The sequence below is a fragment of the Pongo pygmaeus genome, chromosome 15, assembly GCF_028885625.2.
Source record: "Pongo pygmaeus isolate AG05252 chromosome 15, NHGRI_mPonPyg2-v2.0_pri, whole genome shotgun sequence".
Taxonomy (NCBI): domain Eukaryota; kingdom Metazoa; phylum Chordata; class Mammalia; order Primates; family Hominidae; genus Pongo; species Pongo pygmaeus.
Genome location: NC_072388.2, coordinates 35,599,214 through 35,612,684, shown reverse-complemented (window position 1 = coordinate 35,612,684; position 13,471 = coordinate 35,599,214). Strand labels below are relative to the sequence as shown.

At 33.6% G+C, this 13,471-nt stretch overlaps 1 protein-coding gene across 19 annotated transcripts in view; it reads right to left on the bottom strand.

Moving 5' to 3' along the window:
- Positions 1 to 13,471, bottom strand: part of MIPOL1 (mirror-image polydactyly 1) — a 406,056-nt gene that overhangs the window by 314,284 nt on the left and 78,301 nt on the right. For all 19 annotated transcript variants that reach the window (XM_063651559.1, XM_054448526.2, XM_063651565.1 and 16 more), the window contains one exon: positions 1,239 to 1,368. In XM_063651559.1, coding sequence (XP_063507629.1) covers positions 1,239 to 1,368 — 130 coding nt within the window. The remainder of the gene's footprint in view (positions 1 to 1,238; positions 1,369 to 13,471) is intronic.

Genomic DNA, 13,471 nt, shown 5'->3' with positions numbered 1-13,471 from the left:
CACAACTTGAACACATATTATTTATTATTTATGGCTTTTTGTCTCCACAGTGAACCATGTTTTAATTAGCACTTTACTCTGTTCCTCCACAGAGCATAGTACAACACTGGACAAAGTAAACATGCCATAAGTATGCTGATTGATCATTAAATATTAGATTACTGGATTCTATCTATCTGTACAGATAACATATTTCTAGATGTTCTAGGGCCTTTCTACCCAAAGCATATTCCTTAGACTAGCATCATGTGTAACATCTGGGAGCTTGTTATAAGTACAGAATCTCCAGTCCCAACCCAGGCCTAATGAACCAGAATCTGCATTCTGACAAGATCCCCCAAGTGATCGGATTGTACATTAGAATTTGAAAAGTACATATTTCTAGGGCATTGTTTCTCTAAGTGTAGTCCATCATTTACCTATCAGAATCACTTGGGTTGCTTTAAAAAATGTAGATTCTTAGGCTCCACCCTATTCAAGTATCACTCAAGTTTAAAAAACAAAGCTAAAAAAACTGCAAGTAAAAAGTAGTAAAGAACAGGAACAGGGATATTAAGCAGAGAGCAGTGAAAGACTCAGATACCTGAAATAAACTTTAAAAGTGATAATGAGGAGAAGAGGAGATAATAAAAAGAGGAGTCACATATGAAGGAACAACAAAACTATGAAGAAATAAAGAAAGTAATTGTATTGAGAGTGATGTGCATTTCTTTCTTTCTTTTTTTAAACTGACTGCTATTCCTGACAGGCAAACTAGCATGTCAAAGGTTTTAGAAAAAGGCTGGAGAGGCCAGGTGCGATGGCTCACGCCTGTAATCCCAGCACTTAGGGAGGCTGAGGTGGGCGGATCACAAGGTCAGCAGTTCGAGACCATCCTGGCTAACGTAGTGAAATGCCATCTCTACTAAAAGTAAAAGAGAAAATTAGCTAGGCGTGGTGGCAGGTGCCTGTAGTCCCAGATACTTGGGAGGCTGCGGCAGGGGAATCGCTTGAACCCAGGAGGCGGAGGTTGCAGTGAGCTGAGACTGCGCCACTGCACTCCAGCCTGAGCAACAGGGCAAGACTCCATCTCAAAAAAAAAAAAAAAAAGAAAAGAGAAAAAGAAAAAGACTGGAGATATGCAATTTCCTAGTGTAACACATAAGCATAAGTCACATTTTTGAATATGTAACTACCACCTAAAGCATGCCTTTTGTAAGTGTTCCTAATATCATACAGAGTTTTAAATGTGTACATACACTTTTAGAGACATTTCCATATGCTTGGCTCGTGCAATTGCTTCATCTCTCTCCTCAATGGCTAATTGCAGTCTAGACATAACAGCTTCATCACGTTCCTTCTGCGCAAAATACACTTCTTCAACCAGAGCTACCAAAATATATAAAGCGCACAATCAATCATAGAAAATAAAGGAGAAATATATACCTTTAGCAAAAATAAAAGCCATAAGTAATTATTATTGTAAAGACTACTCATTAAACTGAATTAATATCAATTAATCAATTCAGAAAATATTATTTTTAATAATAGGTACTGCAAAACTGGGATACCACTTCATACCCCTAAAAAATTTAAAGCAAAAATTTAAAGGTCTGATAATAGCAAATGTAAGCCTGTGAAATAAAGAAAACTCTCACACATATTGCAGATAGGCAGATATATTTCTACAACCATATGAAGAGCAATTTGGCAATGTTTATTGAAGTTGAAGACAGGCCTAGGCTAGTAAACCCCCTCTTTGGTATGTAGCTTACAGAAATTCATGCACATATGTAAATGTAAACATGTATAAAAATATTTACTGTAGCATTGTTTATAATAGCAAAAGCTTAGGCATAACCCAAATGTCCATCAACATTAACAGGAATAAATAAATTACATTCAGAATGGAATACTAACCAGCATTTAAAATGACTTGACTATAGACAAATGGACAAATCTCAAAAACAAAATGCTGACAAAAATAGCAAGTTTCAAAGTAAAACAACTCTACCAACTATTTATGAATAGACACAATTAGTAAAAATAATACAATGAGCAGGCTGGGCACGGTGGCTCACGCCTGTAATCCCAGCACTTTGGGAGGCCGAGGCAGGTGGATCACCAGGTCAGGAGATCGAGACCATCCCGGCTAACATGGTGAAACCCCATCTCTACTAAAAATACAAAAAATTAGCCGGGCATGGTGGCAGGCACCTGTAGCCCCAGCTACTTAGGAGGGTGAGGCAGGAGAATGGCATGAACCCGGGAGGCGGAGCTTGCAGTGAGCCAAGATTGTGCCACTGCACTCCAGCCTGGGCAACAGTGTGAGACTCAGTCTCAAAAAAATAAATACATAAATAAAAATAATAATAATACAATGATCACGGAAAGGATAAACACAAAATTCAAAATAGTAATTATCTCAGTGGGAAGGTGGAAGGGGAGGAAAGAAAATGGGTAAGGGAAGAATAAAATAGGACAATGCTGTGCTGTTATAGTAGTGCACATCTGCACAGAGCAGGGGGCACTGTTGATACAGATTTTAATACAAATGGCATCATCTAGATTTTTGCAGCACTATATCAGGAGCTTTAATGTTATCTAAAATTATCATTTCTTAGGCATAATTTTATTGTTTGTATGTTTGAAATCTTACATAATTTTTAAAACATTACTGCAATGTGGGCTGGGCACGGTGACTCACGCCTGTAATCCCAGCACTTTGGGAGGCCAAAGTGCTACAGAATATCCTTCCAGTAAGGGCAATAATAACAGCTTGGAGAAACCAACATGGTGCATCTTGCATAGTACGGAAAACAGTATGGTGTATGGAAGAATATGAGTTTTAACTGTGATTTAAGGTACTAAAGGTTAGCAAGCTTGTTTGTGTTAATTTCTTAAATTATTTTAGTTGAAGTTCAGGTATATAAAATGGGTAAAATACCACTATCCATGATGTTATGAAAAATTAAATTAGAAAGTATATGAAAGCTCTTGGCCAAATAAATAAAATACAGTGGATCATCAACAAATGTTAGTTCCATTCTACCACTACAGTAACCATACTCAAACCACAGACTCAAAATGTGACTTAACTCCTAGACATATTAATAATGTGGTTTTGATTAATTTGTACTACTTACATAGTAAAAATCTAAGTCAAAACTCGTCAATTTTTAGCCTTTTTCATTGGCAGGCAAAAATTATGTAAGAGACTGAAAGAAAAATTATTCAGAATCCATTCTATATTGTATGCTGCATACCATAATTATATTAATAATAGTTTATCAAAAATATTGGCTGGGTGCAGTGGCTCTTTCAAAACAGCATGAGGTGCCAGGCGTGGTGGCTCACACCTGTAATCCTAGCACTTTGGGAGGCTGAGGCAGGTGGATCACCTGAGGTCAGGAGTTGGAGACCAGTTTGGCCAACATGGCAAAACCCCATCTCTACTAAAAATACAAAAAATTAGCTAGGTGTGGTGGCGGGTGCCCGTGATCTCAGCTACTGAGGAGGCTGAGGCAGGAGAATCAGTTGAACCTGGGAAGCGGAGGTTGCAGTGAGTCGAGATTTCGCTATCGCACTCCAACCTGGGCAACAGAATGACTCTCAAAACAAACAAACAAACAAACAACAACATCAAAAACAAAAAAACAGCGTGAGGAATTGATACAGTAGTCCCGTCTTATCTGTAGTTCCTTTCTCCACGGTTTCAGTTATTCATAGTCTGAAAATATTGTGAAACATTTCAGAAATAAACAGTTCGTAAGTTTTAAATTACATATTGTTTTGAGTAGTGTAATGAAATTTTATGCCATCTAGCCCAGGGTGTGAACTGACTGGCTAATTAGATCCATGCTGAATACTCTACCACCACTTTTCCACTACTTACAGTTAAGAAATACAATCATAACTACCTTCTTTTTTTTTTTTTTTTTTGAGACAGGGTCTTGCTCTGTCTTCCACGCTGAGTGCAGTGGCACAATTACACCTTACTGCAGTCTCTACCTCCCAGGCTCCCGCTGGGTTTCACCAAGTTGGCCAGGCTGCTCTCAAATTTCTGGGCTCAAGTGATTCTCCCACCTCAACCTACCAAATTTTTTTTTTGTAGAGACAAGGTCTCACTATGTTGGCCAGGCTGGTCTTGAACTCCTGGGCTCAAGTGATTCTGCCACCTTGGCCTACCAAAATGTTGGGATTACAGGTGTGAGCTACCATGCTGGGCCCAATAACTATCTTGATTAACTGTATATTAATCTGTCACAATCCTTGGGCAGGGATCCAATGTGGTGGTGCATGCCTGCAATCCTAGCTACACAGGTGGCTGAGGCAGGAGATCGCTTGAATCCAGGAGGTGGAGGTTGCAGTGAGCCGATATCATGCCATTGCACTCCAGCCTGGGCAATGAGAGCGAAACTCCATCTTAAATGATGGTAATAATAATAATAACAATATTACTGCAATGTTAGACAAAGAGGGCCTCAAATACCTGAATTGCTGAATCAAATTTTATTTATACTGTCAAACTACAAAATAAACTTCAGAAAAATTTTGAAATGCTCTTTTAGTTTGTAACTGTTATATACAGAGGGCATCTTTGGTCCTGTGTGATCAAGAGAAAACACTTTTTTTTTAATGCTACTTCAAATCCAAAGATGTACATGTGCATTTAAAGGACATTACCATTTATGTATTCTAAGGTTAAAATTTAAATGCCAGAAAACACACATGCACAAACACATAAAATCTGGTTATAGAATTTATAAATGATAAGAATGTTTTTCAAATTAAGGTATTACTCTAAAGATTCAATGCAATCCCTATCAAAATTCTACTGTAATTCATCACAGAAATAGGAACAGAAATAGAAATAGAAAAAACAATCTAAAATTCATATGGAATCACAAAAGACCCCAAACAGACAAAGCAATTTTAAGCAACTACCATTTAAAATGTATCACAAAGCCAGAGTAATCAAAACAGCATGACGGCTAAGTGCAGTGGCATGCCTGTAATCCCAGCACTTTGGGAGGCTGAGGCGGGTGGATCACCTGAGGTCAAGAGTTTGAGACCAGCCTGGTCAACATGGTGAAACCCCATATCTACCAAAAATACAAAAATTAGCTGGGCATAGTGGTGCGTGCCAGTAATTCCAGCTACTCAGGAGGCTGAGGCAGGAAAATCACTTGAACCTGGGAGGCGGAGGTTGCAGCGAGCTGAGGTTGCGCCACTGTACTCCAGCCTGGGCGACAGAGCAAGACTCTTCTCAAAAAAACCAAACCAAACAAAACAACAAAAAAACAGCATGGTGTTGTCATAAAAGCAGACACACTGACAAATGGAACAGGATAGAGCACCCAGAAATAAACCCACACAATTATGGTCAACTGATTTTCAACAAAGGTGCCAAGAACACACAATGGAGAAAGTACAATCTCTTCAATAAATGGTGCTGGGAAAATTAGATATCCACATGCAGAATAAAAATAGGCATCATCTCATCCCTTATTCAAGAATCAGTTTAAAATGCACTAAAGACTAAAACATAAAACCTGAAACTGTAAAACTACTAGAAGATAACACAGGAGGAAAGTTCCATGACACTGGTTTAGACACAGACTTCTTGAATATGACCCCAAACGCAGAGGAGGCAATGGAAGTAAAAAAAGACTAATAGGATTGCATCAAACTAAAAAGCTTCTGCACAGTTAAGAAAACAATAATAAGAGACAACCTACAGTGTAGGAGAAAATATCTGCAAATGACACATTAATTAAAAGAATAATACCAAAAATATACAAGGAACTCTAACTATTCAATAACAATTAGCCTGACCAACATGGTGAAACCCTGTCTCTACTAAAAATACAAAAATTAGCCAGGCCTGGTGGCATGCGCCTGTAATCCCAGCTATTTGGGAGGCTGGGGCACGAGAATCACTTGAACCCAGGAGGTGGAGGTTGCAGTGAGCCAAGATCGTGCCACTGCACTCCAGCCTGGGCAACAGAGTGAAGCACAGTCTCAAAACTAAATAAAATAAAATAAATAAAAATGGGCAAAGAACCTAACAAATATTTCTCAAAAAAAGACACACAAATGGCTAACAATTATATAAAGAAAGCTTAACTTCTCTAATCACCAAAGAAAGGCAAACTAAAATCACAATGAGCTATCACCTCATCCCTGTTAGATTGGCTATTATCAAAAACACGAAAGATAACAAGTGTTGGTGTGGATGTGGAGAAAAGCAAACCATTACACAATGTTGGTGGTATTGTAAATTACTACAGCCATTTTGGAAAACGGTATGAGGTTCCACAAAAAACTAAAAGTAGAGTTACCATGTGATCCAGCACTTCCACTTCCAGGTATGTTTCCAAAGGAGTTGAAAGAGGTACGTTAAAGAGATGCCTACACTCCCATGTTCACTGCAGCATTACTCACAACAGCCAAGACATGGAAACAACTGATGTGCCAAACAATGGATAAATGAGTTTTTTTAATGTGATACAACGGAATACAATACAGCCTTTAAAAGCTAGGATTCAGGTTTTTCAGCTGGAAAAGCTAAAAAAAAGAAGGGATATTCTGTCATTTGCAACAACGTGGATAAACCTAGAGGACATTATGCCAGGTGAAATAAGCCAAGCACAGAGAGGCAAATACCTCATGATCTCACATATGTGGAATCTAAAAAAGTGGAACTCACATAAGTAGAGAGTAGAACAATAGCTACCAGAGGCTGGGGGTGAGGGTGGAGGAGGAAAGGAGAGATATTGGTCAAAAAATACAATTTTCAGTTAGACAGGAGGAATAGGTTCCGGTGATCTATTACACATCAAGGTGACTTATAATGAAGAGTAACATATATTTCAAAAAGCTAAAATAATGGATTTTAAACGTCCTTATCACCAAGAAACAATACGTATTTGAGGTGGTGAATACGTTAATCAGACTGATTTGATCATTTCACGATGTATGTACATGTACTGAAACATCACATTGCACTTCATAAATCTGCAAATCATACATCAATTAAGGGAATAATATATATAATTATTAGTTGTCAATTAAAAATAAAACAAAAAAACTCTCAAAACCAAAATTAAGGTATTTACTGCATGATAATTTTTAACATCTATTAGGTTAGATGTGAAATTTGTTGGTTATAAAAAATCCTGATTCTGGAATTCAGTACTTTCGAAGGATCAATATGCAACTCTCAAACATTTTTAGTAAAGAAAACTTAATTGTAAACACTGAGCTTTTCCAAGGTAGATGACTATTACAAAGTTCACTAGAAAATCAATATAGCATTTTAGTTGGAATTTGCTCATTAAACACCCACAGCTCTAATGCAAATTATGATGGAATGAATAAAGCAAATACGCATGCTTCTTTCTTTTTATTAAATGTAAAATCTACTGTTAATTGCATCTCGTATGTCATACAAACTTTTCTCCTTAACTGTTAAATAGAAGCTTTAACAAAAGTCATTAGAGATTCTCTTTCTTTGACTTGAATAAATTTCAATATTTGTTCAGTAAAGGTTCACAGCAGTTAAATTACATTAACAAATATTATTAGCTACTATGTAAGCCAACCAAGTAAAATACTTATATTGTAGGTAAAACAAATCATTGGGTGTTTACAATAATATTTGGATATCTCCATTTTTAAACACGGTTATCAAATATCCTATAATTCTTAGTCAAATGAGAAAGATTCAGAGAGGATCACCCATACCCCCCTCAACCAAATACTCAAATTTGTTTAGTAAGCTAATTGTTTTCTAATATGGGCAAGAGTAAATATGAAGAAGCTGAACCATACTAAGTATGAGTTTATTGAGTCAAGGCAGAGTACATATTTTCTTAGTAGACCCAAGTCTATTGACAAATCCATATTCCACACTTTTCAAACTACTTTTAAAATACAGTACGAGTGAGATAGTACCTTGGATAACATTCTAGTTTAAACATTGGCTCATGATTCTCTAAATAACATAATTTGGAGGATAGACATTTCGCAGGAAAAAGAATCCATCTGTTAACATCTTATGGTAGTTATGTAAATATAAAAGGCTAAATTAAAAAGAAGGAAAAAGAAATCATTAGGATTTTAAACATATTAAATAACTGGATAATAATTTATGTTGGAAAATTCTAAGCAATATAATATAGACAATAATTTTGTAAAAGACCGGACTTTACTACATACGAAAGAATCTCAAATCCTATGAATATCTACCATTACAGTTTTACATGAGAAATAACCATCTGGAGAAGAATTATAATGATGTTAAATTGATTTCTTGCAAATATGAGAACAATTAACATTTATAAAACCACCACATATATATTCTAGAACTACAAACATTATATATTTTAATTTCCTTAATAATTGTAATTTTTCCTTCTTTGCATAAACTGGCTATTGGAAATTTTAAAATAGATGGTAGATGCCCCACACCAGTAGAAAATTAACCAAAACCTACTCGAATTAGTTCGATGTTTCTGTTTTTGGCATAACAATGCTGAATTCAACTTATTACTCCAGAACTTCTTTCATAGACCGGACTATTTGTTTTTTTAAAACTGGACTTTGCAACATTTTATACAATTACTTTGTAAATAACTTTTTCTGATTAAACAGTAGTACAAACTCATAAAAATTTAAAGGAGAAAAATATTTAGTATAGCTTTGTAACTCTGTAATTAAAATAAGCAGCATATGTTCCTATATTCTTCAGTATTCTTAAAAAATATAAAATAGCATGTGAAATTTTATCACTTGGACATGCCATATGTGATTCAACTAAGATGCTCCTAAGATTAGATTGTACACAGTTTCCAACTATTGGCTATATAAACAACACTGTAATGGATATCTTTGTATACACATCTTTATGTATATACTTACCTAATTACTCAAGAAAATTACTAGAAGTATGATGGCTAGATTAAAAGTCAGCTTTTAAAACTCTTAATATATACTGTCAAATTTTCCTCTGTAAAGTTGCTGTAAATTTATACACTCAGTACAGAAAATGTTCAAGATTAATTGGAAAATTATGCAAAATAGTATGTTTCAGTAGCAAGACAATGAATCAAAAGCATTTTTTTAAAAACCCTCGATTACTATATACATGTATTTACTACAGAAAACTCAAAGACTATATAAAAAAGTTTTCTGAAAATATGCTCTATGCTTACATTCAAAGATTGAATATATGTGATATTGGAGCTACCTTTTCCAATGTGAAAGAGAAAAGTTTATCCCTGAAGCATTAAAATCAGTATTGATAATTGTATGTCTTTTGAAATATAACTTAAAAATTTTTTATTTACTAAACAGACTATCAGCCTTAAATTTGATACCAATATGAAAATTCTTTGAAATATAACTGCTATCTAAACATTTTCTAATCTCATTTCCTCTTTAGAATCATTAGACATGTGAAAAAGTCTTTAGATAACTTTCTGAAAAGTTTTATTTTTGTTATTTTTATGTTTTAAATACCTTAATTACATATATTTTCAAATGCTTGACATTATGCTAAAGTCCACTGTATGTTAAACCCAATAAAATATTTCCAGTTGTTGGCTATTCTTATGTATAATGGATTCTCCGTCTACTCCAATTTTATTGCTTTTCCAGAAAAAAAAAAACAATCTTTTCTAGAAAGCAAGGATACAAATTGGTTATATTCTTTCCTCAAGTATTATTTGACCTGGCACTCGTCAGAATTCATCCTGATTCATATCCATAGAATTCTGTAACCAAAGATAGTAATATAATCAATAGTCTATCAATATTTCTACCTGCTGTGTTTCACAGACATGGGCCTTCATGTTCTTATCTGAAATTAGTGTTCATATTCTTGAAATCCTTTTTCTTTTCAAATTAAAAAAATAAATATAGGTATAAATTTAATGTAGGATTACAATTTAATACTATTAAGGCATTCAAGTATTAGGTTAAAGGCTATCACATTTTACTGATGCCCATTATATACACAGAAAAATTAGATTCCAATGTGTATTATTTCTTAAAGATAAAAATTATGCCACTTTCTATTCTGGTAAAGAAAATTAACTCTTGTTCCTCTTAATTAGATGGTCAACATCATCTGAGATATGATACATAGTAACAGATATCTTTTTACAAGAGAATAATGTAAACATTTTCTATAATATAATTTTTTCCCATTTTAATCCACTGGGGTGTCTTGATATACTTGCTATAATGGTAGATTACAAATCTATATTTTTACCCTTTACATTTTAACCTGAATAGAAAAACTTAAGTTGTAAGTTTCAGGGATTCTGTGTACTGATCCTTTGAACAATCACAATTAAACTCCTCTTCTCCCTACCAAAAGAAAATAAACATTCTCTGTAATAAAAAATATATTGACAATATATTTTTTTAATTTACAAAATATCAGTCTAACTTTGCATGCAGAGAAATAAATCTACGTTTAAAGAGAAAAATCAAGTGCTTGCATCATCAGTACAAGTAAGCTAAGCAAATTATGTAACCATTGAATTACATGTTAAAATGCAGTAAGACAGATTAGATGATAGAGAGAGAGAGAGAAAGAGAGAGACTTAAAAACACAAGACTTAGGAACTAAGGAGTTCTTTTGGCTAAAACCTAATATTGGCTTTATTTCAGTTTAATTGGAAGAGGATCTCAAATTCATCTTCTCCATGAGATATCAGGAACCTGGATTTCTCTTTGTACCAAAGGTTAATAAGAAATGTGTCTGCAAAAGTCAAACAGCATTAAATACCAAAAACTGATTATTATTCTACAGGAGTTGTTCTGTCATTCATAATCTCTCCATGCTCCAACCTTCCACAGCTAATCTTTAATGGATGACATGCAAGAAAGAAAAATAACTAACATATAAAGCAGAGGCTCTAAAGTGAGCTTTTAAGAAATAGAAAAATAAGGCTTTTAAAGAAATACAAATATTTTAAATATCACAAAATAACATATAAAACACTATTTAAATACTTTTATGTAAAAATTCAAGCATCATCTGCATACTATAAAAGCAATAGAATAAAAGCAATAGAATAGAATTTAATAGAATAACAAAAATTAAAGAGACAAAAAACACTAGATAATGCCCACTGGGACTGTTTAGGAAAAATGAAAGGTTTAATTGAACAAGCTATTTTTAAAAGGCATAAAAACACATCATCACTGATATAAGAGCAAATTAATGGATGCAAATCAGGCCATAGCATACTATATCTCACTGTTAAACTCAATTTAACTAAAACAAATTTAAAAATGCTTGTGTTTTAATGACTTTTTTTTAGGTGAGAAGAGATACATACTTAAAGAACAAAAATGCAATGTTTCTTCTCTGCTTCGCTAAAACATCCCCTAGTATTTGAAGGTCATTCATACAATTTTCAAATAATATTACCCACATGTATAATTTAATGAGCTAAAACTCAGTAAAAAGTCTTAAACAGCTACAATGAAGTAAATCATTAACACATAAGGAGTGAGATGGTCATTTCAGCTTTCCTAAGACTAAATAAGACCTATTTATTACACATTGTAACTGTTTTTTAGAGATTTTAAATTTTAAAAAAATATTTTCACACTTTTGAAATAAGGTTAATTCTAAAAATCTAGGAAAACTCAAAACTGAGGATCAAATTAAATAATAAATAAAAATTCTTTGTAAACTATTTTAACAAAAGAAATAAAAAATCAATTCCTTGTGAAACAAAACCATATATAAACAGCTATCCCATACTTATCTATATAATTAGTATGGGATAGTAATTTACATAACCACACAATTAGGAACACTTTGGGTATGTCCTCTATTAGATGAAGAAGTCTTGAGAAAACAAGATGGTTACATCATCATCTTATCATCATCATTATTATTTATTGAATGCCTTCTATGGGTTAAGCACTTCGTAAACATTATCTCACTTAAGCATCACAACAACCTATAGTAGATTTTAACTAATGCTTAGTGAGGCTGTCATTACACATGATAAGTGTCAAAAAGATTAGAACAAAGGTCTGAATCCAAAGTCTGCGCATTTAACCACTACTTACAACATGTATGGTGTATTATGATTGAGAAGTAATACCAGGCAAAAAAAAAAAATGCCTGAGATCCCAAATCTGTCTTATATGCTGATCTATATTCAGTGTCTAACACAGTGCCTAGAACATAATGAGTCCACAATAAATATTTGTTTGATTTGTAAAGAAGTAAGCATAGTTCCTCTGAAACATTTAAGTGCTTAATAAACAGTATCAATGATGGTGACAATGACAATAATGATGGTGATGTGAGAAAGGAAAAGAAAGGTAAAGGAGTCAACCATCAGAGATTTTAACATGATAGGGGACACAGGTGAGTTTCAAACTATCATAAATCACATTAGAGTAACAGATTTGTGTTATGAAAAAACCAATGGGGAAACAAAGGAAAAAGACTTGAAGCTAAGTAACAGTCTACATGAAAGTTTATCATAGGTACACACTGCATAAAAGCTCAAATCTTTTGCATCTCATTTCTTTTATTTTGAATTCACATTTGAGTAAAATGTATTAGTGATATTAAATATCTATATCTCAACTGCAATTTTATTAATAATCCAATACTTTGTTTCTTCCTTTGTTTGTCCATTTTTCAGTTTAGTGCCCTTTCAAAATCTATTAAGAGTAGCCCATTAATTTCTAATTAAAAGCCAAACAGAATAAAATGTCTTTTCATAACTGCTGGAAATGATGACATCAAAGATTTAAGAATTTCAGAAACGTAAAAGCAATAAAATAATATTAATTTGAGACACAACTTACTGAGTACTAGTTATATACCATGTCCTTACATATATTAACACTAATCCTTAAAATAATCTGGTAAGTTGGTTAATATTCACATTTTACATGGGAGAAGATAAACCCAAAGAGGCTAAATAACGTGCCCAACGGTAGAGAATCAATATCAAGTGTCCAAGCTGTAATTTGAACCTGGATCAATGTGACTCTAAGGATTCTGGTCTTCCCAATTGCTCCAAACTGCCTACAGAGAACTGGACATCTTTTGTTTCATGTGGTCTTGACTTCTTATAAATTATACAATCTTATAAATTATACAATCACCTTGGAAGACAAGATGGACTAATGTATATATGATACATAATAAACATAAAGATATAAAAATAAATACAAGGAAAAGCTGAAAGACTAAAAAAAAGGTGTGGGTAAAAAATGGCAAAACTGGATCACAGCCATCATATGGTTTTCATAAAACCATACAGTCTTTATGTCTCAAATTTTAAGAGTACAAGTAATTTCTAAAAAAAAATCACATCTTTTGAAAGCAATGTTTTTTTTAAACACTAAATCTATGCTCATTATAGAAAATCTGAAAAAGGCAGAAACTGTTCACTGAAAAAGCAATAGTTTCACTTAAAGACCACCACCATTTGCCTCT